Source organism: Nilaparvata lugens, chromosome 5, assembly GCF_014356525.2.
Source record: "Nilaparvata lugens isolate BPH chromosome 5, ASM1435652v1, whole genome shotgun sequence".
Classification (NCBI taxonomy): domain Eukaryota; kingdom Metazoa; phylum Arthropoda; class Insecta; order Hemiptera; family Delphacidae; genus Nilaparvata; species Nilaparvata lugens.
In genome coordinates, this window is record NC_052508.1 from 69,756,291 (window position 1) to 69,783,194 (window position 26,904).

Below are 26,904 nucleotides of genomic sequence, written 5' to 3' on the forward strand. Positions count from 1 at the left end.
AAAATACTTTTTCTACCTCAGGAAAATTGCTGCCCTCGGCTTCGCCTCGGGCTTCAAACTTTTTCCCACAGGGAGAAAAAGTCGTACTTTTCACTCTAGATATACAAATAACTATTATCAATGGCGAAATTGGTTAATGGAGAACCTGGGGAGTTTGGAGGGTCATACCATAGAGAAACGATCGCATAAGTAGATATCCCATGGTATAGGGCGTTTATGTCGCAACTTTTACTGTTATCCAAAGCCGATAGTTCACGTAGTTCTTTCCTATGCAGCTGTGTGACCCAGGTAGTCTCTCAAATTGTGCTGTTCATACACCATCACTCCAACAAAACAGTAAAAATTGACAATAATCGACAGTAATCGGCTTGAGATAACAGAAAAAGTTGCGACATAAATTCCCCATACCATGGGATATCTACTTACGCTATTGGTTCTCTATGGTCATACATTTTAGTACATACATTTTGAGAATCATACAAGTCGTTTTCAAATAGAAATAGAATCTTCTTTTCTTCTTCTTCTTCTTCTTCTTCTTCTTCTTCCTTCCCTTCTTCTTCTTCCTCTCCTTTTCCTCCTCCTTCTTCTTCTTCTTCTTCTTCTTCTTCTTCTTCTTCTTCTTCTTCTTCTTCTTCTTCTTCTTCTTCTTCTTCTTCTTCTTCTTCTTCTTCTTCTTCTTCTTCTTCTTCTTCTCTTCTTCTTCTTCTTCTTCTTCTTCTCTTCTTCTTCTTCTCTTCTTCTTCTTCTTCTTCTTCTTCTTCTTCTTCTTCTTCTTCTTCTTCTTCTTCTTCTTCTTCTTCTTCTTCTTCTTCTTCTTCTTCTTCTTCTTCTTCTTCTTCTTCTTCTTCTTCTTCTTCTTCTTCTTCTTCTTCTTCTTCTTCTTCTTCTTCTTCTTCTTCTTCTTCTTCTTCTTCTTCGTTTCTTCTTACAATCAAGGATTAGGCCATAGCCTGTTCCGACTTACATTCAGCTGCTTTTTACGATTATATTTTATGTGTAATAATATTTTATTCAAATAACCAAATAGAATCTGATAATTATTTACTAACATTAAAAGAGTTGCCAGTCAATGTAGAATGTATGGAAACGATTAGTTTATAGAAAAGTATGATGCAAGGGGAGAATGAAAAGTGAAAAGAAAACTTGAAGATTTTTATTTTTTGAAATTTATGATTATACAGAGTGAGTCACTTGTATGGGAACTCTTCAATAAATTGGGGACTTTTGTAGATATAATACTGTAACTTTCAGGATAAGTTATTGGTTGAATACTCTACCTTTTCAACCCAACATAAAGGGGCGACTTAGGGGTTCTAACTCGAATATTTTAAATGTAAACACCAAAATTGTGTGGTACATAATTTTAAAGGCTTTTCTGAAACAAGAAGGATGGCATCGACAAAAATTTTCTATGTTACTTTTATCTGAAATGGCGGCTGGTTGAAGTTTTAGTTTTTAGAGAAATGAGGAGTTGTAACTCAAATATTTTGAACGTAAACACCCATTGTGTGATACATCATTTTAAAGGTCTTCTCAAAACTAGAAAGATGACATCAATAAAAATGCTCTATGATACTTTCATCCACAATGGCGGCTGGTTAAAATTTATCAATTATTTCTTTAACAACTCAAACTTCAATCAGCCGCCATTTTGGATAAAAGTATCATTGAACATTTTTATTGATGTCATCTTTCTATTTTTCAGAAGGCCTTAAAAATGATGAACTACAAAATGGGAGTTTACAATTAAAATATTCGAGTTACAACCCTAAGTCACCCCCTTACGATGGGTTGAAATTCAGTTGTACGTGAAAAGGAGGAGTATTTGACCAATAACTCATCCTGGAAGTTACAATATTATATCTACAACAGCCTCCAATTAATTGAAGGGTTCCCATATATATGACTCACTCTGTATAATAGATTTAATATCGGGGCACCGAACTTCGCTCGTTATTTATTTATTGATAAACAGAACTCAATTTCATAAAATGATTGGGGAAGGACTAACAGACACAGCCCAAAACTGTTTCTTCCCCGAATTTTGATTTGTACACTATATATTTTCCAAAAAATAGATTATGTTCCATACACTTGAATTCAGGTCAAATTTTCAGTCCAAATATTTGAAAACATAAAAGTTCTAATTTAGATTGTTTACATACCAAATTGAATAACAAAATAACACTCACTAATCACTTAGAACTGTAAAATGATGATTACCTTCAAATATTATGATATATACCATCTCATGTCAACAAATCAGATTACTGTATTTTGATCGAGTCAAAATTTCTAGATCCCTCGCGAGATACGGTAAGCTAATTGATTAAACAGCTGATCTCCCACACAGGCACACGCATCTTCTGTTATCGACAGACGACGTAATCATCATCTGTTTTTCCAAGGATGAATTATCCTTTCCATGTCCTTCAGCAAATTTTCCCAGGGATGAGACCTAGTGCAATCGAATTTTGATATCATAAACCTACTATATTCCAATTCTCGTGAAAATCGTTGGAGCCGTTTTCGAGATCTGTTGAACATAAATAACCAGATAACCAGATAACCAGATAACCAGATAACCAGATAACCAGATAACCAGATAACCAGATAATCAGATAACCAGATAACCAGTTAACCAGATAACCAGATAACCAGATAATCAGATAGCCAGATAACCAGATAACTAGATAACCAGATAATCAGATAACCAGTTAACCAGATAACCAGTTAACCAGATAACCAGATAACCAGATAGCCAGATAGCCAGATAACCAGATATCAAAATATAAAAATAGAAAAATATATACAGATATACAGAAATTGCTCGCTTAATATAATAGGGTACTTTTGAGGTTCGGTTATCAAAACTTGAATTCAAGTAGACGTAACTTCAAGTTTCTAAAATCGCCCATTCAACTCAAACGTTGAAAAAACTTGAATTGAAGTGAACTTGACTTATTTACATCCTATTTCTATGTCTGCATACGTATATCGGTTGCTATGTGCGTTGACCTTTCGCTGAAAATCTCGATGCGATTGGCTAATCGAACCACGATACGAACTAGGTACCGTACGAGTACCTAGAGATATAAAAAATAGATAACGTGTTCGTTTCTAAGAACAATGCCTGGAGTGGTAGGGGGGGTCCCATTGGAAATCACAATAATGGTGCTTCCTGATTCCACATTCCTGGGACATGGGACCCGAGACGACCAGAGATGAGTCGGGGGACCTCCAATCTCAGCTCTTCTCTCTTCTCTTTTTCCACCTCATTCTCTTTTCTCTTCTCTCTCCTCTTTCTACCCCTCATTCTCCTTTTTCTTCTCTCTTCTTTTTGCTCCTATCCTTCTCCGTCTCTTCTCTCAATCACTGATATGTCCAAAGCTCCGCCAATTTATGTAGATGCATAACAATATTATCTATAGTTATTACAAATTGCTTTTTTCATATCATATACAGTTCAATAATAAATTTCTTAGTCTATATTATGTAAATTCATCTATAATTTCGCTGTATTGTAAGCTATTGTATATAAGTGTAAGATAAACCACTATTATATTGTAATCTACATAAATAAAGTACCCAATCAATCAATCGCTCCGTCTCATTTCTTTCCTACTCTTTTATCGTATTCTCATATCTTCTCTATTCAGCTCTATTGTCTCCATCTCTCTCTTCTCTTTGCTCCTATCCTTCTTCGTCTCTCCTCTATTTCTCTCTTTTTCTCATTTCTCTCCCACTCTTTTATCGTATTGTCGTATCTCTCCTATTTACCCCCTTGTCATCATCTCTCTCTCTCTAAATCCTATATTATTGTTCAACTTTTCTGCTCTCTCCTCTTTGCTTTGTCCGTCTTCTTCTGTATATTCTCTCCGTCTTTTCTCTACCCTTTCCTCATCTCATCTATTCTACTCTCTTGTCTGTCTTTCTCTCTCCATCTCTCTCTAAATCCTAAATATTCTTCAACTTTTCTGCTCTTTCCTCTTTGCTTTGTCTCTCTTCTTCTGTATATTCTCTCCGTCTCTTCTCTTCCCTTTTCTCATCTCATCTATCTTAACTCTACTATTCTATTCTCTTGTCTACGTCTCTCTCTTAATCCTAACTCTTCTTCAACTTTCCTGCTACTTACTCTTTCCTCTGTCTCTCTTTTTTGGTAGAAAGTTAGTGGGAAGGATATTTTGAATTATTCTTTCCGAAGAATGGACATTGATATGTCCGTCAATTTATGTAGATGCATAACAATATAATTATCTATAGTTATTCCAAATTGCTTTTTTCATATCATATACAGTTCAATAATTTTATTTTCTTAGTCTATATCATGTAAATTCATCTATAATTTTGCTGTATTGTAAGCTATTGTATATAAGTGTATAATCAGTATATATTGTAATCTACATAGATAAAGTACTCAATCATTCAATCTATCCCTCTCTTCTACTGTGTTTTATTCTGTCCGTCTCACCCCCACCCTTTCCTCACCTCATTCTTTCTCACCTACCTATTACCTTTTCACCGACTTCAATAATTCGATTCTTCCATAGTCAACAATAATTTCATTGTATGATTAAAAGAATGGAAGAATTAAACAGAATAGACGCAGCTGGTGCAGTCATTGGGATAGAATGCCACCTGGAAGAATGCCCCTTGAAGTCCAAAACTATGGACCTACTGGAAAAAGAGATGTGGGGAGGCCAAGAAAGAGATGGGTACCGCAACAGATTAATTTATTAATAAACCTAATCCCTGAGGTGGAGATGATGATTGAAAACATCACTGTCTTTTTTTTTTGATCTCACAGTATTCTCTCTGTTCCCCTTGTAAGTCTCACACAGTACACACACATCGATTTTTGGTCGTAAGATTCTCTTCCGTACTTTTAAATTCTATTGGATTTAATAGATTAGAACAAACAGATGAAGTTTGTCGATTTCCGTTTAATGTGGTAGATAAAATTCTTAAGGACGACAGAGAATCGTACGAACAAAAATCAATATGTGTGTGCCGTGCTTTACAAACACATCGATTTTTGACGTACGATTCTCTGCCGTCCTTTCAAATTCTATTTAATTAGATTAAACAAATATTGTTAAACAGATGAAGTTTGTCGATTTCCGTTTAATGTGGTAGATAAAATTCTTAAGGACGACAGAGAATCGTACGAACAAAAATCAATATGTGTGTGCCGTGCTTTACAAACACATCGATTTTTGGACGTACGATTCTCTGCCGTCCTTTCAAATTCTATTTAATTAGATTAAACAAATATTGTTAAACAGATGAAGTTTGTCGATTTCCGTTTAATGTGGTAGATAAAATTCTTAAGGACGACAGAGAATCGTACGAACAAAAATCAATATGTGTGTGCCGTGCTTTACAAACACATCGATTTTTGGACGTACGATTCTCTGCCGTCCTTTCAAATTCTATTTAATTAGATTAAACAAATATTGTTAAACAGATGAAGTTTTTCGAGTTCCGTTCAATGTGGTAGGATAATATCATAAGGACGGCAAAAAATCGAACGCCCAAAAATCTATGTGTGACTCTATAACTGACTTTCTTCTGTCTCTCTCCCATCTTTCTTGATATCTCTGCTAAACTTTCATCTCATTTTCGTCTCTGTCTTATACTCTGATCTTTTTCGTCTCTTCCCTATAGTCTATTATTTATCTACGTCTCTCTCTCATATTCTATCCTTTCTCTTCGTCTCTCACTGAATCTTTAAGGCTGTGCAAAGGCTAGAAATAAACTTCCTACTCGTGCTATTTTTCAAAGTTATTCGATTTGTATATCATCAAGCTATCAAAATGAAAAAGTTTTCTCAGAAAAACATTTTTTCTCTGATCATTACTTTTTGAGATATGAGCGTCTAAAAAGTTTAAATTTTTGGACAGAACATTTCAAATTCGGTAAGAGATAAATCCATGAGATTCAGAGGATAGACTCTTCATGGTAATGTTGATCTAGTAGAATAAATTTTTTCTGAAAATATCAATTTTTATGATAGCTATTCAATTTACTAATAAAAACCAAAAATAACTTTCAGTTGAGTTATTTTTGGTAAATTGAATAACTTTTTCAAAAATTGATATCTTCAGAAAATTTTCGTTTACTAGACCAACAATACCATGGAGAAAATCTATCCTCTAAATCTCATGGATTTATATTTTACCGAATTTGAAATGTTCTGTCGCAGAAATTCAAAATTCAGAGCTCATATCTCAAAAAGTAATGATCGGAAAAAAATGTTTTCCTGAGAAAACTCTTTCATTTTGATAGCTTGATGATATACAAATCGAAAAAAATTGAAAAATATCACCAGTAGGAAGTTTATTTCTAGCCTATGCACAGCCTTAATTATCCCACACCTATTTCCTTCTATTTTCCTTTCTCTTCGTCCCTCATCTACTCTTTTTTTCTCTCCACGTCTCTCTCATATCCTTTCCATTTCTCACCATCGTTCACCATATCGTTTATGTTCTATTTTTTCCGTTAGGGCTACCGGTACTTTCAAATAAAAAGACAAAATGAAAATCTAATATTACTTTTTAAAAAATTTATTATTTACGACATGTTTCGGCCATGATTCCATTATCAAGTCACCATTTCTTGGATTTTTATTTTTTATTTTCGTTTATGTTTTGCACGTCTCTCTCCTAGTATTCTCTTCTTCTTCCTCTGTCACTTACTGTTCTCTTTACTCTACGTCTCTCTTCTCCTTTTTTCTCATCTCTCTTCCACGCGTTTCTCTTCCATTAATCCCTGTTCTAAAAATGTAAATTCAGTGGATTCATCTTTAACTCGGCTGTATTGTGAGGTTTTATTCATTTCCTCGGTAAAGGCTACTCGTATTCATGTAAAAATTGAAAAATCATAGAACATTTTTCAATTTTATTCTATTCTCACAACATGTTTCGACCTACTACTTCATTTCCAAATGAGTGAGTCGAAATAAAATAAGTTGAAATTATAAGTAAAAATAAGACTCACATGAAAATGACATTATAAGTAGAGAGTATAATTAGAATGAAACATTCTATCCTCATTGATTATAAGTCGAAACATGTTGTAAGAAATAAAAAAAGTTGAAGAAAGGCCACTTTGTTTTATCAATTTTCATGTAAGGTATTACAGTTTATATGTATTATAAGTGTATGAGTCAGTATATTCTATTATATTAAGCGAGCAATTTCTGTATTTTTACTTTCCTTGCCCTATTACCATAGGTAGGAAAGTATTGCTTTCCAAAAAAAATTAAGGTACCCTGATTTCAAGTTTTCTATACGTTTCAAGTCCCCCTGAGTCCAAAAACATGATTTTTGGTGTTGGTCTGTGTGTGTGTATGTGTGTGTGTGTATGTGTGTGTGTGTGTATGTGTGTGTGTGTGTATGTGTGTGTGTGTGTGTATGTGTGTATGTCTGTGAACACGATACTCCATTCCTAATCAACGATCGACTTGAAATTTTTAACTTGAGGTCCTTATACCATGAGGATCCGACAATAAGAAATTCAATAAAATTCAATTCAAATTCGGTAAGAGATAATCCATAGGATAGATTCTTCATGGTATTGTTGATCTAGTAGAATAAAAATTTTCTGAAATATCAATTTTTATGATAGCTATTCAATTTACTAATAATAACCAGTAATAACTTTTAGTTGAGTTATTTTTGGTAAATTGAATAACTTTTTCAAAAATTTATATTTTCAGAAAATTTTCGTTTACTAGATCAACAATACCATGGAGAATCCATCCTCTAAATCTCATGGATTTATATCTTACCGAATTTGAAATGTTCTGTCGCAGAAATTCAAAATTCAGAGCTCATATCCCAAAAGTAATGATCGGAAAAAATGTTTTCCTGAGAAAACTCTCTCATTTTGATAGCTTGATGATATACAAATCGAAAAAATTTGAAAAATATGACCAGTAGAAAGTTTATTTTTAGCCTATGCACAGCCTTAATTATCACACACCTATTTCCTTCTATTTTCCTTTTTCCTCGTCCCTCATCTACTCTTTTTTTCTCTCCTCGTCTCTCTCATATCCTTTCCATTTCTCACCATCGTTCACCATATCGTTTATGTTATATTTTTTCCGTCAGGGCTACCGGTACTTTCAAATAAAAAGACAAAATGAAAATCTAATTACTTTTTCCAAAAATTGTTTATTTACGACATATTTCGGCCATGATTCCATTATCAAGTCACCACTTTCTTGGATTTTTATTTTTTATTTTCGTTCATGTTTTGCACGTCTCTCTCCTAGTATTCTCTTCTTCTTCCTCTGTCACTTACTGTTCTCTTTATTCTACGTCTCTCTTCTCCTTTTTTCTCATCTCTCTTCCACGCGTTTCTCTTCCATTAATCCCTGTTCTAAAAATGTAAATTCAGTGGATTCATCTTTAACTCGGCTGTATTGTGAGGTTTTATTCATTTCCTCGGTAAAGGCTACTCGTATTCATGTAAAAATTGAAAAATCATAGAACATTTTTCAATTTTATTCTATTCTCACAACATGTTTCGACCTACTACTTCATTTCCAAATGAGTGAGTCGAAATAAAATAAGTTGAAATTATAGTAAAAATAAGACTCACATGAAAATGACATTATCAGCAGAGAGTATAATTAGAATGAAACATTCTATCCTCAGTGATTATAAGTCGAAACATATTGTAAGAAATAAAAAAAGTTGAAGAAAGTCCACTTTGTTTTATCAATTTTCATGTAAGGTATTACAGTTTATATGTATTATAAGTGTATGAGTCAGTATATTCTATTATATTAAGCGAGCAATTTCTGTATTTTTACTTTCCTTGCCCTATTACCATAGGTAAGGAAAGTATTGCTTTCCAAAAAAAATTAAGGTACCCTGATTTCAAGTTTTCTATACGTTTCAAGTCCCCTGAGTCCAAAAACATGATTTTTGGTGTTGGTCTGTGTGTGTGTATGTGTGTGTGTGTATGTGTGTGTGTGTGTAGGTGTGTGTGTGTGTAGTGTGTGTGTGTGTGTATGTGTGTATGTCTGTGAACACGATACTCCATTCCTAATCAACGATCGACTTGAAATTTTTAACTTGAGGTCCTTATACCATGAGGATCCGACAATAAGAAATTCAATAAAATTCAATTCAAGATGGCGGAAAAAATGGCGGATAATTACTAAAAACCATGTTTTTCACGTTTTTCTCGAAAACGGCTGTAACGTTTTTCTTCAAATTCATACCATGGATAGCTATTTATAGCCCTATCAACTGGCATGAGTCTCATTTCTGGGAAAATTTCAGGAGCTCTGTAATATTCTTGAGAAAAATGGCGAATAATGACTAAAAACCATGTTTTTCACGATTTTCTCGAAAACGGCTCTAACGATTTTCTTCAATTTATATCATAGATAGCTATCTATAAGCCCTATCAACTGGCATGAGTCTCATTTCTGGGAAAATTTCAGGAGCTCTGTAATATTCTTGAGAAAAATGGCGGATTTTGACGAAAAACCATGTTTTTCACGGTTTTCTCGAAAACGGCTCTAACGATTTTCTTCAAATTTATATCATAGATAGCTATCTATAAGCCCTATCAACTGGCATGAGTCTCATTTCTGGGAGAATTTCAGGAGCTCCGTAATATTATTGAGAAAAATGGCGATAATGACTAAAAACCATGTTTTTCACGGTTTTCTCGAAAACGGCTCTAACGATTTTTTTCAAATTCATACCCTGTATAATTATTTATCAGATCTATTAACTGGCATGAGTCTTTTTCCTGGAAACTATTGGGGGGTCCACCCTATCCTTGAGAAATGGACTTTGTAACCTCCATCTCATGCATGAGGTAGGTAGGTAGGTAGAGCAGTTTATAAAAAGTACACAGTCATAGTCAAGATATTTCATCTGTAGAACAGCTGTTTTGACGACTTGAAAAAAAAATCATCCAATTTCACAATTTACACGAAGGAAAAAGTACTCTGAAAACAATAATTATATATACACATATACAGTAGTCTGATCGTAGTTGCAAATAATATGTTGCCGCCAATAATTGTCATGATGTTATTCCCCTAAATTATTCTCGTTTGAGGATGAGGCTTACAGTTCAATGAGCAAGGAAAGTTGTGTGAGTGTACCACACCAGATTTTTGTATTTTTGTATATTTATATCTGGTTATTTATGTTCGACGGATCTCAAAAACGACTCTAACGATTTTCACGAAATTTGGAACATAGTAGGTTTATTATATAAAAATTCGATTGCACTAGGTCTCATGCTTGGGAAAACTCGCTGAACGACATTTAAAGGATAATTCATCCTTGGCTGAAACAGCTGTGGATAGTAAAAAAGTGAGTAAGCGAGTGAGTATGTGAAAAAACAAAATATCGCGTCCCCGAAATTCATAAGATGACATAAAGCCCAGCTGTGAAATATAAACACGATAATTTTAGAGAATTGTGTTCTGTTTATCAAAAAATAAAATATCGGCTCGGTGCCCCAATATTTATATTATAATCTGCTCAAATAAACTGCTCAATCAATCAACTTCATTAGTCACTCTTGTGTTCATGATCCATGTCCTCTGATATTTGTTACTATATTCTTCTACCGAGCAATTCCTGAATCAATTACTCACCTCTTAAACCAATATAAAACGGAATTATAATTATAGAATCAATATTTTATTATTGTTGATAGAACAAACAAAAAATTCATAAAACTCGACCTTATTCATAGATTAAAAAACTCAATAGATACCGTATTATTCATTCCACTGATAGATGAATAAGCTATTTGAGAGCTGAGATTATCAATTTATGAATAAAATTTTCCCTAAAATATCAACCTATTATCGTACGAAACTTGACCCCTGATAATATGTTATCACGGAAATGTTAATTCTCAAACGTTTCAACAGAGCGTTTATTATTATAATGTCTCAGCTCATGAGTGCGTTGTTTCTAAGAATATAACATTGAATGACATTATATCACATTTGAATATTCAGAATGTTTTCATCCTGTGGGACCATGTGCAAACATGTTTTATTATTGATAAGTTTCTGTATATTTGCGAAATGTCAGACAGTGGATCATCAGAGAACTACCAGATTACAATCGATTAGGTGAGAATTGGATTCTATTATTTTTTTATTGAGAGACATGCCATTTTTTAAGCACGAGTTGAGATGTCATGTAAATTTCTTTCAAAATCACTTATATTTATCATGTTCATAGTATTCTACTAGTTAGAATATGAACGGTTCTACAATATAAGGATCCGAAAGGAACAATTTCGATCAAATGCGATTCAAGATGGCAGCTAAAATGGCGAAAATGTTGTCAAAAACAGGGTTTTTCGTGATTTTCTCGAAAACGGCTCCAACGATTTTGATTAAAGTTATACCTAAAATAGTCATCGATAAGCTATATCAACTGCCGCAAGTCCCATATCTGTAAAAATTTCAGGATCTCCATCCCATCTATGCAAAGTTTGATTTTAGATTCTCAATTATCAGGCTTCAGATACAATTTGAACAAAAAATTTCGAGTGGAAAAGATTGAGCATGAAAATCTATACAAGTAATGATCAGTAACATTTTCACCTAAATTTGAAAATAAGCTCGAAATTCGAGAAAATGTGATTATTCAATTGCAAAATGTTGGCAACTGTTGATTCTATTAAATCATTCACTATGGAGAGATAGCAGACCTCGTGTGACTCCAGTGTTATTGCCCTGTCACTAGCTGGCTTAAATCTTTGAATAGTAGAGTTGAGATGCGCGGGAACACTAGCGTCAGGTGATCAAATATTCATAACGGCAAGGAAAGTTGTGTGAGTGCTCCACACCAGATTTTTCAGCCAAGTAACCACTACTAAAACCGTTGCTCATGCCATTGGTTACCAGGCATCTAGGGCATGCTTGACTAAGTACATTCTCAAACCCTGTTTTGAACTCGACCTCAAGCGTGTAGTATCTGTGATTACTCATTCATTGATTGTCAAGTTAGTCTTGTTTGGATTTTTTTGTTGTCATTATAAATTCTATCAAACTGAACAGAACATAGCAAACACATGATGCGTGCACATAGACATCATCATGTGTATGTATTTGCAGAGTTATGTTTACCAATATGGACACCATGTTATTCATTTATTTATACATTGATACGTACAATATCATACACAACTATGAATGATTGGTAAAGGAACAACAGCCTTAAAGCCCAAAACTGTTCCTTTCCCAAATTTAGATAGACATTGTCCAAAAACAGGTTATTTAATAGGTATAATCACTTCAAGATTTTTGTCCAATTTTTCATTAACATTCTCCCCCTGTACTTTAACATTCTCCTCCAATACAATTTGATAGGATGGCAAAAAATCGGTGTGTGTGTGTAACAAGGCTACTGAGTGAACTGGGCTTCGAGATGATGTTTGCAGACGTAGATGTGAATTGGACATTGATGTGTTGAACTGCGTACATACCTGAGCGCCACGAGCATGCGCATTTCGCTTTTCATCAGTTGATTATATCTGTATTCATACAGGAACATTAGTACATAGATGATGAGCTTAACATCAGCTGGTGAGATGTGAAGTGCCCGGCACAAATTATAATTGCCCGTCATAAATTATTATTGTTCGTGTTCGTCCTTATAAAAATCCATCAGATTGAACGGAACTTACACATCAACACATTATCTGTTTTGCAAGTTATGTTTAATCAAAGTCTACACATAGTGTTTGCTAGTAACAAATCGTTTTTTAGACATACGATTTTTGCCGTCCTTATATATTCCATCAGATTGAAAATAACTTGAGAAACATTTATGATGTGATCAAGTGTTTTCCCAAGTTCCATTCAATCTGGTAGAATTTGGATGGACGGCAATAGTATATTTCGCACCTAGGGCCAAAAATGAGACTTTTCCGGCTCGAAATCGGTTTTCAAGTCCGAGGCCGTAGGCCAAGAACTAGAAAAGATTGAGAGCCGGAAAAAAATTTCTGTCCATGGTGAGAACGTTATTTTTCGCCACACAGAAAAATAAACAATATAAATATGAGAATAATTGTTTATTAGGCACTTCCGGAAGCAAAACAGGAAGGTCATAGCTCTAGAAAATCTAAGGTAATCTGAATATCAGGAAATTGTCCAAGTATTTTTTTTTTTTTCTGATTTGTCTAAATAACCTTAAAGATTATGTTCAATTATGTAAGAGGTTGAGTTTATAATTTCTATTCTTCCAAATGACAATAAGATGATATTATTATAAATGTTTTGATTCTTGAATAATAAACACAAATAATGAAAAGTTTATTGATCAGCTGTTTTAGCACACTTGAAATTTGGCCAATCTGAATGTCAACGTCAACAATGCTTGTTGTCGTTGACTTCGGAAGTTTAGATTAGAAGTTCTATCCTACTCTGAAAATCGAATTTGAATAGTTTATAATATATATCTTATATGTATTTTATTCATCCAAATAAAATTATAGTATCTTATTGCAGAATACTTATTCAATTCTAGAAGCATGATTGATTCCGTTTCATAAACCATTTTGTAAACACGTTCACATCAAATCAGAATCAGCTGACTTCAAGGTTATTTTACAGCCTAGGGCCGTAAAACTAAAGGTGCGTACAGACTGTCGCTCTGCTCCGCAACCGAACGTCACTCCAGCAGAGCGATTGATGATCGACCGGGGAGCAACAGTGGTTCGACCAGGGAACGCGAGAAGATCTAACATCTTCCGTAACGTTCATGATGGGTGCGTGGGCGGTGCGACTGTGGTTCGATGGTGGTACGAGGGCGGTACGAGGGCGGTACGAGGGTGCTTCCAACCCGCACCGAGCACACTCCTCCCTCGTACCGCCCTCGTACCGCCCTCGTACCACCATCGAACCACAGTCGCACCACCCACGCACCCACCATGAACGTTACGGAAGATGTTAGATCTTCTCGCGTTCCCCGGTCGAACCACTGTTGCTCGCCGGTCGATCATCAATCGCTCTGCTGGAGTGACGTTCGGTTGCGGAGCAGAGCGACAGTCTGTACGCACCTTTAGAGTTTCATAAACCATTTTGTAAACACGTTCACATCAAATCAGAATCAGCTGACTTTAAGGTTATTTTACAGCCTAGGGCCGTAAAACTAAAGGTGCGTACAGACTGTCGCTCTGCTCCGCAACCGAACGTCACTCCAGCAGAGCGATTGATGATCGACCGGGGAGCAACAGTGGTTCGACCAGGGAACGCGAGAAGATCTAACATCTTCCGTAACGTTCATGATGGGTGCGTGGGCGGTGCGACTGTGGTTCGATGGTGGTACGAGGGCGGTACGAGGGCGGTACGAGGGTGCTTCCAACCCGCACCGAGCACACTCCTCCCTCGTACCGCCCTCGTACCGCCCTCGTACCACCATCGAACCACAGTCGCACCACCCACGCACCCACCATGAACGTTACGGAAGATGTTAGATCTTCTCGCGTTCCCCGGTCGAACCACTGTTGCTCGCCGGTCGATCATCAATCGCTCTGCTGGAGTGACGTTCGGTTGCGGAGCAGAGCGACAGTCTGTACGCACCTTTAGAGTTTCATAAACCATTTTGTAAACACGTTCACATCAAATCAGAATCAGCTGACTTTAAGGTTATTTTACAGCCCTAGGGCCGTAAAACTTTTACCGGCATGGTCAGAAAACAATCATTTTCGGCCTCCATATGACGCACGAAAATCAGCTCATCACATCCACATGATTCTGACACATCAGCTGATTCTGATTTGATGTGAACGTGTTTACAAAATAGTTAATGAAACGGAATCAGTTTATGCTTCTAGAATTGAATAAAGTATTTTGAAATAAGATAAGATACTATTATTTTATTTGGATGAATGAAATACAAATAAGATATCATAAACTATTAAAATTCAATTTTCAGAGTATAATAGAATCTAACCTCAAACCTCCTAGTACTGCGTTTATCACGAAACATGGTGGATAAACGGAATCAGTTTATGCTTCTGGAATTGAATAAAGTATTCTGTAATAATATACTAAGTTTATCATTTTATTTGGATGAATGAAATACAGATGGGATATATATTATAAACTATTCAAATTCGCTTTTCTGAGTAGGATAGAACTTCTAACCTAAACTCACTTTGACATTCAGATTGGCCAAATTTCAAGTGTGCTTAAACAGCTGATCAAAAACTTCTCATTATTTGTGTTATTATTCAATAATTAAAACATTCATAATAATATCATCTTATTGTCATTTGAAAGAATAAAAAAGTATAAACTCAACCTCCCACATAATTGAACATAATCTTTTAGGTTATTTAGACAATTCAGAATAAAAAAAAAATACTTGGACAATTTCCTGATATTCAGATTTGCTAGAGCTATGTGTTTCCACTTCTGCTTCCGGAAGTGCTTAATAAACAATTATTCTCATATTATATATTGTTTATCTTTCTGTGTGGCGAAAAATAGTGTTCGCACCACGGGCAAAGATATTTTTCCGGCTCTCAATCTTTTCTAGTCCTCGGCCTACGGCCACGGACTTGAAAACCGATTTCAAGCCGGAAAAGTCTCATTTTCGGCCCTAGGTGCGAAATATACTATTACGTCCAAAAATCGATGTGTGTGTAATCACTAGACTGTGATGTTTTTGAGTTACCAGACTTATGATTCGTTGCAGGGTTATAGGCCTATTTATTGATTGATTGAATGAACAGTTTCTATTAAACTTATTGTTGATAATAACTGTTTATCTACAAAATTATATTTGAGACAGCCGAATCAATAGAGGAATATTTGCCGAATACTTATAGAGCATCTTAATATTTATAATTAAATATTTATAGTTCTTTTGTTATGGTTTTTTTTAATTGTTTTTTGACATGATTTTACAGACACGAAATCTTTGGTAACATTGAAGATTCTGAAATTACGTTTCCGATCCAAAACAGTACCACAACCAATCCACCATTAGATTATGCTAATTATACAAATGAAGCTGAATTATCTCCAACAACCGAGAATTCGGATGGCGTTGAGGCTTCCACTCTAAAAACTCCTTCAACTACTCCACTTCAAACCGAACCTACTATTAAACCAGAACTACCAATGAAAACAGTAAGTATGCCTACTACAGTAAAATTTATTCATTTTTTTCAATCCAATACTTTCACTTTATTCCACTCACATCATTGAAACATACATAAATAAAGAAATCTAATCTAATCATATAGTTATTATCCAGTTGTTATACAGGATGTTTACGAACCCCCTATCAATACTCTATGGCAATATTCCTGGGTAAAAAACATATCTAAATATCATATTTTAATTATCCGGGAGTCTTCAGTTACTCAAACAGCGGCCATTTTGCTTTTTTCACTCATTATTTTTTTTGTAAATAATGGTTTAACATACAAAATTGAAACTGTGCACAATCATTCATAACAACTAGAAAAAGCTATAAAAAAATCAAGATAATTTTTCAAATTCATGAAACAAAATGGCGGCCATTTAAAATTTTGTTTCTCGAATAAATCAGAAACGGGTGGTTTTGAAAAAAATTTACAAAAATACCTTTTTTTAGTAAATTTAACTACCTATCGATTGCTACCCGACTTTTTGAGATTGGACCAATATTAACTGAGATATGGCAGCTTTAGTGGTTGGTGACCCACCTTTAGAGGGTTATGTAACGTTATTTTATTGTTTGAAATTACCTAAAATCACTTACTATTAACATGCAATGCAAATAACGATTGTTGCATCATTGAGGCGACTCTATTAGCATGCCTTGGTTTGCACTCCAACAAACTTTCAGTGGTCACCCATCACTGAGGCTGTCATATTTACGTTAATATTGGTTTTATCTCAAAAATATCAGATACCAATCAATAGGTAATTAAATTTACTGAAAAAAATTATTCTTGTAAAGTTTTTGTAAAACCTTCCGTTTCTGAGTTATTTGAGAAACAAAATTTTAAATGACCGCCATTTTGTTTTATTAATTTGAAAAATTATCATGATTTTTTGTAGCTTTGTCTAGTTGTTGTAAATGATTGTACACAGTTTCAATTTCGTATGTTAAAGCATTATTATGAAAAAAATGATATGTTAAAAAAACAAAATGGCCGCTGTGTGAGTAATTTAAGACTTCCGGACAATTTAAATATGATATTTAGATATGTTTTCCACCCAGGACAATGACTTAGAGTATTGGTAGGGAGCTCGTAAACACCCTGTATATACAATTATTATATCCACTTGTTGAAGTCCAAAAAGATTCCAATACAACACTGTTGAAAATAGAATTAAATTGTCTGCAGGAATTGGAACAAAAACAAAGTCAGTCATAGCGGCATTGAGAATTACACTACATTGCCTATCTTCTCCAAATCTAATCTGAAAAAACATAAATTGGATAACATTTTTCAAATGGCTCAATCTTATATACTGTAATCACTCCAAAATTTACTCCAATCTTGGATTTGGTATATCATGAGTTACATGTTGCATTTTAATTCATTGCATCAATTTAAGATATTCTAAAATCAAGTGAATGTTGTGTAGTCGATCTTTACTCTGTCACAAAATCACTAGGACTGCATTCAAAACACAAAATTGAAAAATAATTCATGAAAAACGCGACTGTATAGAATCATAGTGAAGAGATAGCAAAGGAAGATATCCCATGGGTTAGGACAATTAATACCAACTATTACTTCAGGCCCCACAACTGAAGCTCTAATAAACTATGACCTCATCACATGTAGATCGATGATATACTGGCGGTAAGGAAGCAAAATAAGATCACTGATGCTTGTTATCACATCTAATAATATGATAATAAACAGAATTGGAATAAAAAATTTCCACGGTCTTCCATTTCAATGAATATGGTTTGTTTATCATTCTTTTAATATTTGTTTGTGAAAAGTAATGATGAATTTGGGGTTTTAAATCATGGGGTACTGTTGTGTACCTAATTGTCGCGGGAATTATAACAAGACTCCAAAAGTTTCCGTACGGTATTTTCTTCTTTGAAAGATGAAACTTTGAAACGAAAATGGATACGAGCGATAAGAAGAAAGAACTTCAATTCTACAAAACAACGGTTTATATGAAGCGTAGAAGAACAGTGTAAATAAAGTGTGAGTGGAAAATTTAATTAAAGTGTGAAAGAACAGTGTGGAACAACAGTGTAAATAAAGTGTGTGGAAGAAATTTTGAACTAATTGATTAAAAAGTAAATGCAAAGTGTTGGAACTGTCCATAACATCATAATATTAAAGGTTTTACCTAACTGAAAAACATTCTTTTGATGGGTTAAATTGTACCACAGATTTATTGTGATCAAGTTTGTGGGAGCCTCTTTCCTAAAAAAGAGTTACATCCATTTGGTTTATCTTTGATTTACCTCTTCTTCGATTCTGATACAGGCTATTGTCTAGTATTTTTGGTTAAGATGAATTTATCAATAGCTCTATCACTGAATCGAGTAGGCCTATGTCTATCAAGCTGAAAGTATGGATAAATTATTGCATTTGTGGAATAAAGTGTTTTTATTTCAATAACATTTTTATTCAATAAAATAGGAATGTCTTTATTGCATTTGTGGAATAAAGTGTTTTTATTTCAATAACATTTTTATTTAATAAAATAGGAATGTCTTTAATCTGGAATTTAGATAGTATTACATCCAATAAAAAATTGATACAGTAACAAAAATTAGAGAGCATACATTGATAAGCTAGTAGAAACTACTATGATCTAGGAAGAATCAATCTACATGTTATGACGTCATTAATTAGTTGTGGGGCCTGAAGTAATAGTAGGTATTGGTTAGGGCCATTCAAATTCCATTGTTAGCTCAGGCCAATAGTCCTGGTAGTTCATCTTGGTGAAGGTATGTGACGCTGGTAGTCTCTCATACTGTGACACTTTTACACTCTCACCCGGCCAAAACAGTAAATTTGCTTGAAATTTAGAAAATTAACGACCTTTACCATGGGATATCTACTTAGGCTATATTTCCTCTATGTTTGAAGTTGAGCACTCTACTTCAAATTAGTTGAATTGAGCTGTACTGGCCAGAATTAATTCTGTCAAATTTCAAAAAATAGACATTTTGAATGAAGTTCCATTGCAGACTCTGACACATAATAGGCCTATGTGTTAGATATTATTACAAGCATATTATACCAGTATATTGGATATCAGTATTAGATAATATTATCTAATTCGCAGAGATGTGCCTCCATTCATAATTCATTTTGACTACCACTACTTAGTTCCAATTAATTTTGAATAGAATTTTGTTGCGTATATAGGTCAATCAAATGGCAAACGTTCACTCTGATAGGTTAAACTGATTGATATCTATTAATCATAATATCGTTCATAACTTCATATTCCGCTGTTGTTTTCCGTAGTTTACTAGAGATTGATAATAAAAATTAAGTGTGACAACTGTAGTCTTGATATTTCTATGAATTATTGGTTGAGACAATACTGAGCCCTATTCAATAAAGATGAAATTGTATTTATTGAATATTGGACATACCTTAGAGCTCCTGTGTTACTAATTCCCTCCAGTTATCTAGTGTGATTAATATTGTCATCTTATTTAACTCTTTTCTGTAGACTATATGTTATAGAAATAGAAAGAAAAATAAAAATCTTAGTACCCTTTTTGAATTATTTAATCACAACATGTTTCGGACTTGAAAAAGGCATCAATGTATGAAACATGTTGTGATTAAATAATTCAAAAAGGGTAGTGAGATTTTTATTTTTCTCTCTATTTTAATATTGTCATTATGTTATTGTTATACATTTTCCAGGACCACAAATTCGGTGATCTCGACCATAAATCTCTCCAACTCTACTCAAAACTGTTACAAATTCTCAATGAATCACAGAATCTTTCATCAGAGCTGGATCTTGGCGAGTCAAAAGGTGTTCTTCTTATTGGGAACTCAGGCTCCGGTAAAACAACCCTGGTGCAACTTCTTGCTGGCAACATTAGTAATCTAGAAGCTAAAGAACTGTACCAGGACTCCGGTGATTATTACATTGGTTATGTTCATAAAATAAACAACGGTATGGGATTCTCCTCTCCATTCTCGGTGAATCTAGTCAGAGATAATGAGACAGGAGTTGTTTTTGCTGATTATCCGGGATTTCGCGAGTCGATCGGAGCAGCTGAAGATCTTGAAATCGCCATGAACATGAAAGTAGTTGCTGAATCTTTCCAGAAAGCAAGAATAGCACTAGTCTGTCCTCATTCGTTCCTCAAGAAAGGCACCTACAGAGCTGCCTTCACCAACTTCCTGGAGAGAGTCGCCGACTTCTTGAAGAATTCCGAACACCACGTATCCGATATTACATTGATAGTAACCAAAGTGAAAAGCTCCTACTTCTACAAAAAAGGCCAAATTCAACTGGTCTCAGACAAAGCTGAATTGAAAGGCAATTGCAAACTTCATCGATGAAGTCAAGGTCGCCTACAGCAGCCAGCATTCATCAGAAGATCGGTGGTCCGATGATAATGACCGTTCCACTTTGATTCATCGTATACTGATCAACCTTCTTGCTAAGAGATCAGGGGAGTACAGGAGAATAAAAATTCTCAGAGTTCCTGCTGATTCTGGTCCCTTGATCAATCAAGGCTCAATAATGCAGGAAAGAGAAGAGATTAGAGAATTTTTGTTGGAGGAAGAAGGATTTGAAACTGTTCAAAAGGACAGCTTTGGATCTTCAATTTTAGCAAAAACAAAAGAAGAGCTTGATACTCTATCCAGGAAACTTGACAGTTATATAACCAGTTTTGCTGAAGAATTTGGCAGTTATCTAAGAAATGAGTTTATTGAAAGAATCAGGAATGACTCTGATGAAAATAGTGATATAGAAAGTGTGATTTCCAAAAGGAAATACAATCTCGACATGATACAATCGTTGAGAAAACAAGTTGGGAAATGCAGAAGTCCAGAAGATTTTGTCAAGGTAGTGAAAGTTTATATACAGTCTAGTAATCTTACGTATGATGGTACTAAGATGGACTATGTTGAAGCTCGTAATCATCTATTGAATAGATATTCATCATTTTCGACTAAACATAAATCTACAAAGAGCTTCCTTTCACCAGCAAATTGGCAGAATGGCTTGAAAGGTGCTGAAAAGGCAATTGAGAATGAATACCTCTATCAATCAATGCTACAAGAAACTTTTCTCAGGTTGAGAGAATATCACATTGAAAAGCGTAAATTGCCACTTGGAGATGATCCTGAGGCATCAGATCCAGAATCTCTCATTGATCCCAAAAATGTTATAATTGAATTGAATTTAGCCACTTATGCATGCCTTGAATTTAACAAAGATAAAGTGGAAGAATTCAACGAAATAGTTGTGAGAACATTCACCAGAGACCAGAAGAATATTAGATGCGATAAAAACATGTTGATAATCATTGATAAGTTTGTGTTTGTGAGTGACGTTCAGGAACAACTGTCAAGATGCAGCTTCGTCGATTCCATTGTGCTATTAGCTGCTGATACAGTAATCATCGATAGTGATTTGGATGCAAAGTTATTGGAGGGCAGAAACGTGATGATTCTAGCACCACAGTGGCTGGTTCCTGGCAAGAGGAGTTTGATGGTCAGCGGAAAGCCGCATGAGGAAAAGCAAGAAAAAGCCGGTTTCGGTGAGGTTGGGTTGGATGGCAAGGATGGGAATCCCAGTGGTAGCTTCCTGGGCATCGGTCAGCGGTTCCAGGGCATTGAAGACCTCACGGTTCAGGCGTGTGGCGGGAATGGTCAAGATGGTCAGGATGGGGGAGATGGAAGGGATGGCACTGATGGAGTGGACAATGCTCTTACAAGTTTCAAAAATGAGAAAGAGGTGCACGTACCTATTATTTATAATGTGGAGACTAGTGTGAAGAAGAAGGAAGGAACACAGGGAACTGCTGGACAGGACAGCGGTGCTGGAGGGAAAGGAGGGAAGGGGGGAGCCAAGGGATCCATCAATATCGTTGATCTAGTCCATCATGGGAAACCTTCGTCCTCCTTCCGAGGTCTGGGATTCTCTTCCCGTGAGTGCGAAGGGCGACAAGGTCTCCCTGGAGCTGATGGTAAACCGGGTGAAAGCGGCAGCAATGGATGCACCACAATAGAAACTACAAAAGCTCACGAAATTTTCGGTAAAACATTTGACGTATTTTCCAGTACTGACACTCAAAAACTTCCCTGTAATAGGACTACTCCTAAGGGTGAGGTTCTTCGCGAGACTCGTATCAATCTATATGTTCCCAGACAAAGGGATTCCCTCCCACCTGTTTGCAAGATGTTCGATCGACTCATGATGTTCATCGATGATAGCAGATATTACAGTAGCAAATTGACTGTGAAATCTATTGAAGCTTTTCGAAATAACGTGAAAGAGAAACTCTGCTCTTAATTTAATGAGTCTGAGATTCCTAATTACTATATTACCTAAAATCGTACTAGACACGATTATGTTAATGAATAAATAAATCAAGAATGGACATATGTGTAGTAATATTATCAGTGACCTACAATAATAGTTTCAATAGTTTATTTCCTTCATACAATGCATACATGAATGTATGATTACATAAATACAATTGGCAATTAACAAAATAAGTTAAAAGTAAAATAGTATTATTATTAAATACGGAAAGTCCCTGAAAATGTTAAAAACCTGAGCGCAGGGGCCGAGTGTTATTACTAAAAACAAAATTATTTCCAAGATAAATGAAATTGGTGGATTCCTATTAACATCTATATTTAAAAAAATACAAAGAAGGAAAGTAAAAAAAAGTAAGAAAATACGAGATAACAAAATAAAATAAAAAAGCAGACATTCTTGAATGATTGTGAACTTATCCTAGTTACAATATTACAAGAAATCACTTATCCTAGGATGTGAAGAAGCAATCCATAAATCTATCTCTCTCAGAAGTCTTCCATTCAAATTATCTGTTATAAAAAAGTAGTTATCACATTTATAAGCTTATGAACAATATAATCAAACTGTCTTCTACAAATGGATAGAACTGCATTGTGAGGTTCAAAGGTAATGGGACAATATAGCTATTTATATCGATAAGAACAATAAAAAAACTTGTAGTACCCTTCATTAAAAACTTTAAATATGTTAACGACTAGTTAGTTACTTTTTATTGAAGCTACTTCAAGTTTTTCTATTGTTTTTATTAATTTGAACAAAAGTAGCCCATATAAGTGAAGTGATTCTATTTTATATTGTTTCATGAGTTGTGTTGATCATTGAAATTACTATATGTATTCTCTCTAGTACTAATGGCCGCTTTCACACTTACCGATTATCAGCCGACACTCATAAAAATGTCCTATGATTGGCTAAATTGTCACCAACAGCTGATTCTCAGCCAATCAGAGGACATTATTCTGAGTGTCGACCGATAAAATCAGTCGGTGAAAATGATTGATCCCTGAGAAAATGAATTCAACTTTTATATAATTTTGAAGCTGATAATATATTGGGTGTACTCCTATTGTTACGTTTAAGATTCCTAATTTTCCAAGAGAATCGTTATTTGAAGTTCCTATTATTATTGTCCATCATTCATACAGGGTTATTTAAGTTCATATTAATAAAAGAACTTGTAGTTCCATTGATCATTCCATTCATTCCATTCTATCATTCCATTGATTCTTCGTGACGATACTAGACAACAAGCACATGTGCATGGTGAATGATATCAGATTATATTTTCAAGTTTAATTTTAATGAATATTTGCGTGGATATAACAGGGAACGTTCGCATTGCAATTTATTGTCATGTTGGTTCAGAAAAGGGATTGCTAAAAATCGACCATGTGCAATAATTGATGTCATCCCTAATCCCCCGGCGAATGTCATAATTAATTAAATAATTAGCTAATTCTGTTCTTCAAATTACGGGATCAGCTGTTGACCCTCCACCCTCCACTACCCTGCGGGGGTCTAACAGGAAGGTGAAAATGATCATTTATATTCTGGAGCTCTACTGCTACAATTAGACTGACCATGAGGAATTAATCATTGGAAAATTATCTCCTGCATTACACCTTTGCCAAGAGCAGTAAATTAGTTTCGCTTATTATTGTAACCATCATCATCAATAAATCATCATCATTATAATATGTGTGTAGGTGTAGATCATGACAGACCCATCTCTAGTTGGATGTACAGATACTATAATATCTTGATATATTAACTGTAGTTGGATGATGTGCACAATAACCTGGTGACGTCTAGATATGAGTCTGGATATACCAATATATATTACCAATACAACTTATCTGAAAAAATTTCAAAATTCCACTGTTTGTTCAAGCTAATAGTGTAGTTATTTTTCGTGAATCTATGTGACGCTTGTAGTCTCTCATACAGTGTCGTTCTATTCAATATAGGTATGTATTCAATGTATTCTAGGTACATTGGTTATATTCATACACTACCACCCGGCCAACTCAGTAATAATTGACAGTAGTCGACAATAATCGAACAAAAATCTGTTGCTTGAAGTTCGCAACATGGACCTATACCATGAATATATTATTTTGCTATATTTGTCGTAATAGTATATATCAATGTGATTGAGCAGACAGAAGTTATCATCATGAGGCTATAAAGAGTATGTCAATAATATATATTGGAAGGATATAAATACGAGTGACTAATATCGACTATTATACGAATGACTTTTATATTTACGAATTTCACGAATATTCACTATTTATTTTTACGAATGACTATTACTATCAGTGACTATTATACGAATGACTCGTAAAATATCAATTTCAATAATATTATCAGGAGACCCATTACTCACCCCCAGAGATGTTATCGTTTGAAGAAGATGATTTATTATTTATTTTTTATATGAAGATCATTTTTTTATCTATTTCATGTCATCATTTATACGAGACTAGATGGATATCAATTAGAGAGAAATAATAGCATCATGATAATCTGGTAACACTATCCCTAACTTTTGTTAACATTATACAATTCAATGAAACTTGCGTTGTGTAACATCGTGGAAAACCACTGCTAGTCCATGATTGTATTCCATAACGTAAGTTCAATTATATGAACTAGGTGGAATAAAATAATAGATAGAAAGGCATTCTTCCTCCCAAAAGTGAGCAATTTGTTGTTTTTTGTGTGATCTGTGGAACAGCGTGCTATTGGTAATTTCTATTTCCAATGAGTAAATATTAATCTTTCTTATATAATAATTATCATAAATTACTATCAAATTTGATTTGATTCTTTTGTGATCTGTAATGCTGATGTCCATTTTTGTGTTTTTTAGGCAGTGCTCAAGTGGACAATTTGAAGTTAATTAAGAACATTACAATAATTTTCTGGGTTGCGATCGATTTTTTGTCGAAAACTTTTATTAGTCACTCTTTACTAATTATTCTCACCAAGGCCCAGTTCTTAAGGACCACAAGCACCATCTACGCTTCACGCTAAACCACGTTTACTTGTAGATATTGTGATAATTTTTTGGTATTATTGTCTAAAATGCGAGAATTGGCACAAATCTAAAACTTCAACACCGGGGACTCAATACAAGATTTGCATATCCATGTGTGACGTCACAGCCTGAGACGTATCAATATTATGGTTGCTTTTATCATAATGTGTTTCATACAGAGTTTAAACGAACAGCTGTATTTCTCCGTTTAACCATGGTATCAGCATATCATATAGTATTAAACGAGCAACTTCTGTTTGTATGTTTATATATTTAGATGTATGGATGTTTAGATGATTAGATGTTGATATGTTTGTATTTCATTTGGATCTCGAAAACGGCTTTAACAATTCTCACGAAATTAAGAACTTATTATGTTTATAATATATAAAGATTCGATTGCACTAGGTCTCACCCCTGGGAAAATTCGATGAAGGACATTAAAAGGATAATTATTATTTATCCTTGGAAAAACAGCTCATAATAATTATTTCGTCGTCTGTTGGTGATGGAAGTGAGTGAGCGAGTTCATGTTTGTGGGACTGTGTCAAAATTATGACTCAGCTGTTGAACTTTTGTAATCATTCAATCAGGTACTTAGTGCCGGTTGCGAAATAGCCGGGTTATTTTCAATCCTGATTATTTCCAGTAGATCCATCTTTTTGAAATGGTCTGCACTGATTTGGTTCACGTGAAGTTAATCAGGATTAAAATTTAACCGGCTTTTGTGAGGGAAATTTTTGCATTCCTCCGGGAATTAATCTCAATTTACAGTGATTAGATAGAACATTTCTGTATGAATGTTATTATAATTCCTTCTTTCGTAATAAATGTTTCATGCTTTTGTACTCCAGAGCGAAGCTCGTTCCTCGATATTTAGCCTAAATGGGTCATTCAACCTATAGATTTCAAGTAGATTAGATGGTCCATTATATTAATAGGTGTCTTAGAAACAGGACCTGAAGTACCGCTAACATCCAAGCTCTATATTATGTATTAATGATAAGTTTTTAAAAAATATTCTTCTCATATTATACCCGTGATTGACTGTAGAGAAGAGGGTCCCCTCAACAAATTCGCTACCAAAGCAAGCCAGAGTGGATTTTTCATTTAATTTTTTGCCCTTCAGGCAAAGACAATATTTGTATTATATGGAAAGCAGTTCTTATCCAGCCGAGCACGAGATGGGATGTTAAGAGAGGAATTTTCCAGAATAATATTGTTACGGGACTGAAAGTTTTAGCCGGCAGCTATGAAGCGGTGTTTGCTTGGGGTTATGCACGAAAATAGATGAAATAATTGAACTTTTAACGAATAATTGGACGTTTGGGGTGATTTGGGGTAT

The 26,904-nt window shown here is 34.6% G+C and overlaps 1 protein-coding gene across 2 annotated transcripts; it reads left to right on the forward strand.

Annotated features, from left to right (window-relative positions):
• The first annotated feature begins 10,895 nt into the window (after nucleotides 1-10,895).
• LOC111053979 lies at nucleotides 10,896-22,575 on the forward strand. 2 transcript variants are annotated; one of them, XM_039429184.1, is made up of 3 exons: nucleotides 10,896-11,125; nucleotides 15,922-16,144; nucleotides 19,870-22,575. In XM_039429184.1, the coding sequence occupies exons 1-3, from the start codon at nucleotides 11,010-11,012 to the stop codon at nucleotides 20,518-20,520; spliced, it is 990 nt and encodes a 329-aa protein (XP_039285118.1). In that variant the 5' UTR covers nucleotides 10,896-11,009; the 3' UTR covers nucleotides 20,521-22,575. The 2 variants fall into 2 exon arrangements, with proteins under 2 accessions (XP_039285118.1, XP_039285117.1); XM_039429183.1 differs by lacking the exon at nucleotides 10,896-11,125 and having other exon boundaries at nucleotides 15,920-16,144.
• The last annotated feature ends 4,329 nt before the right edge of the window (nucleotides 22,576-26,904 follow it).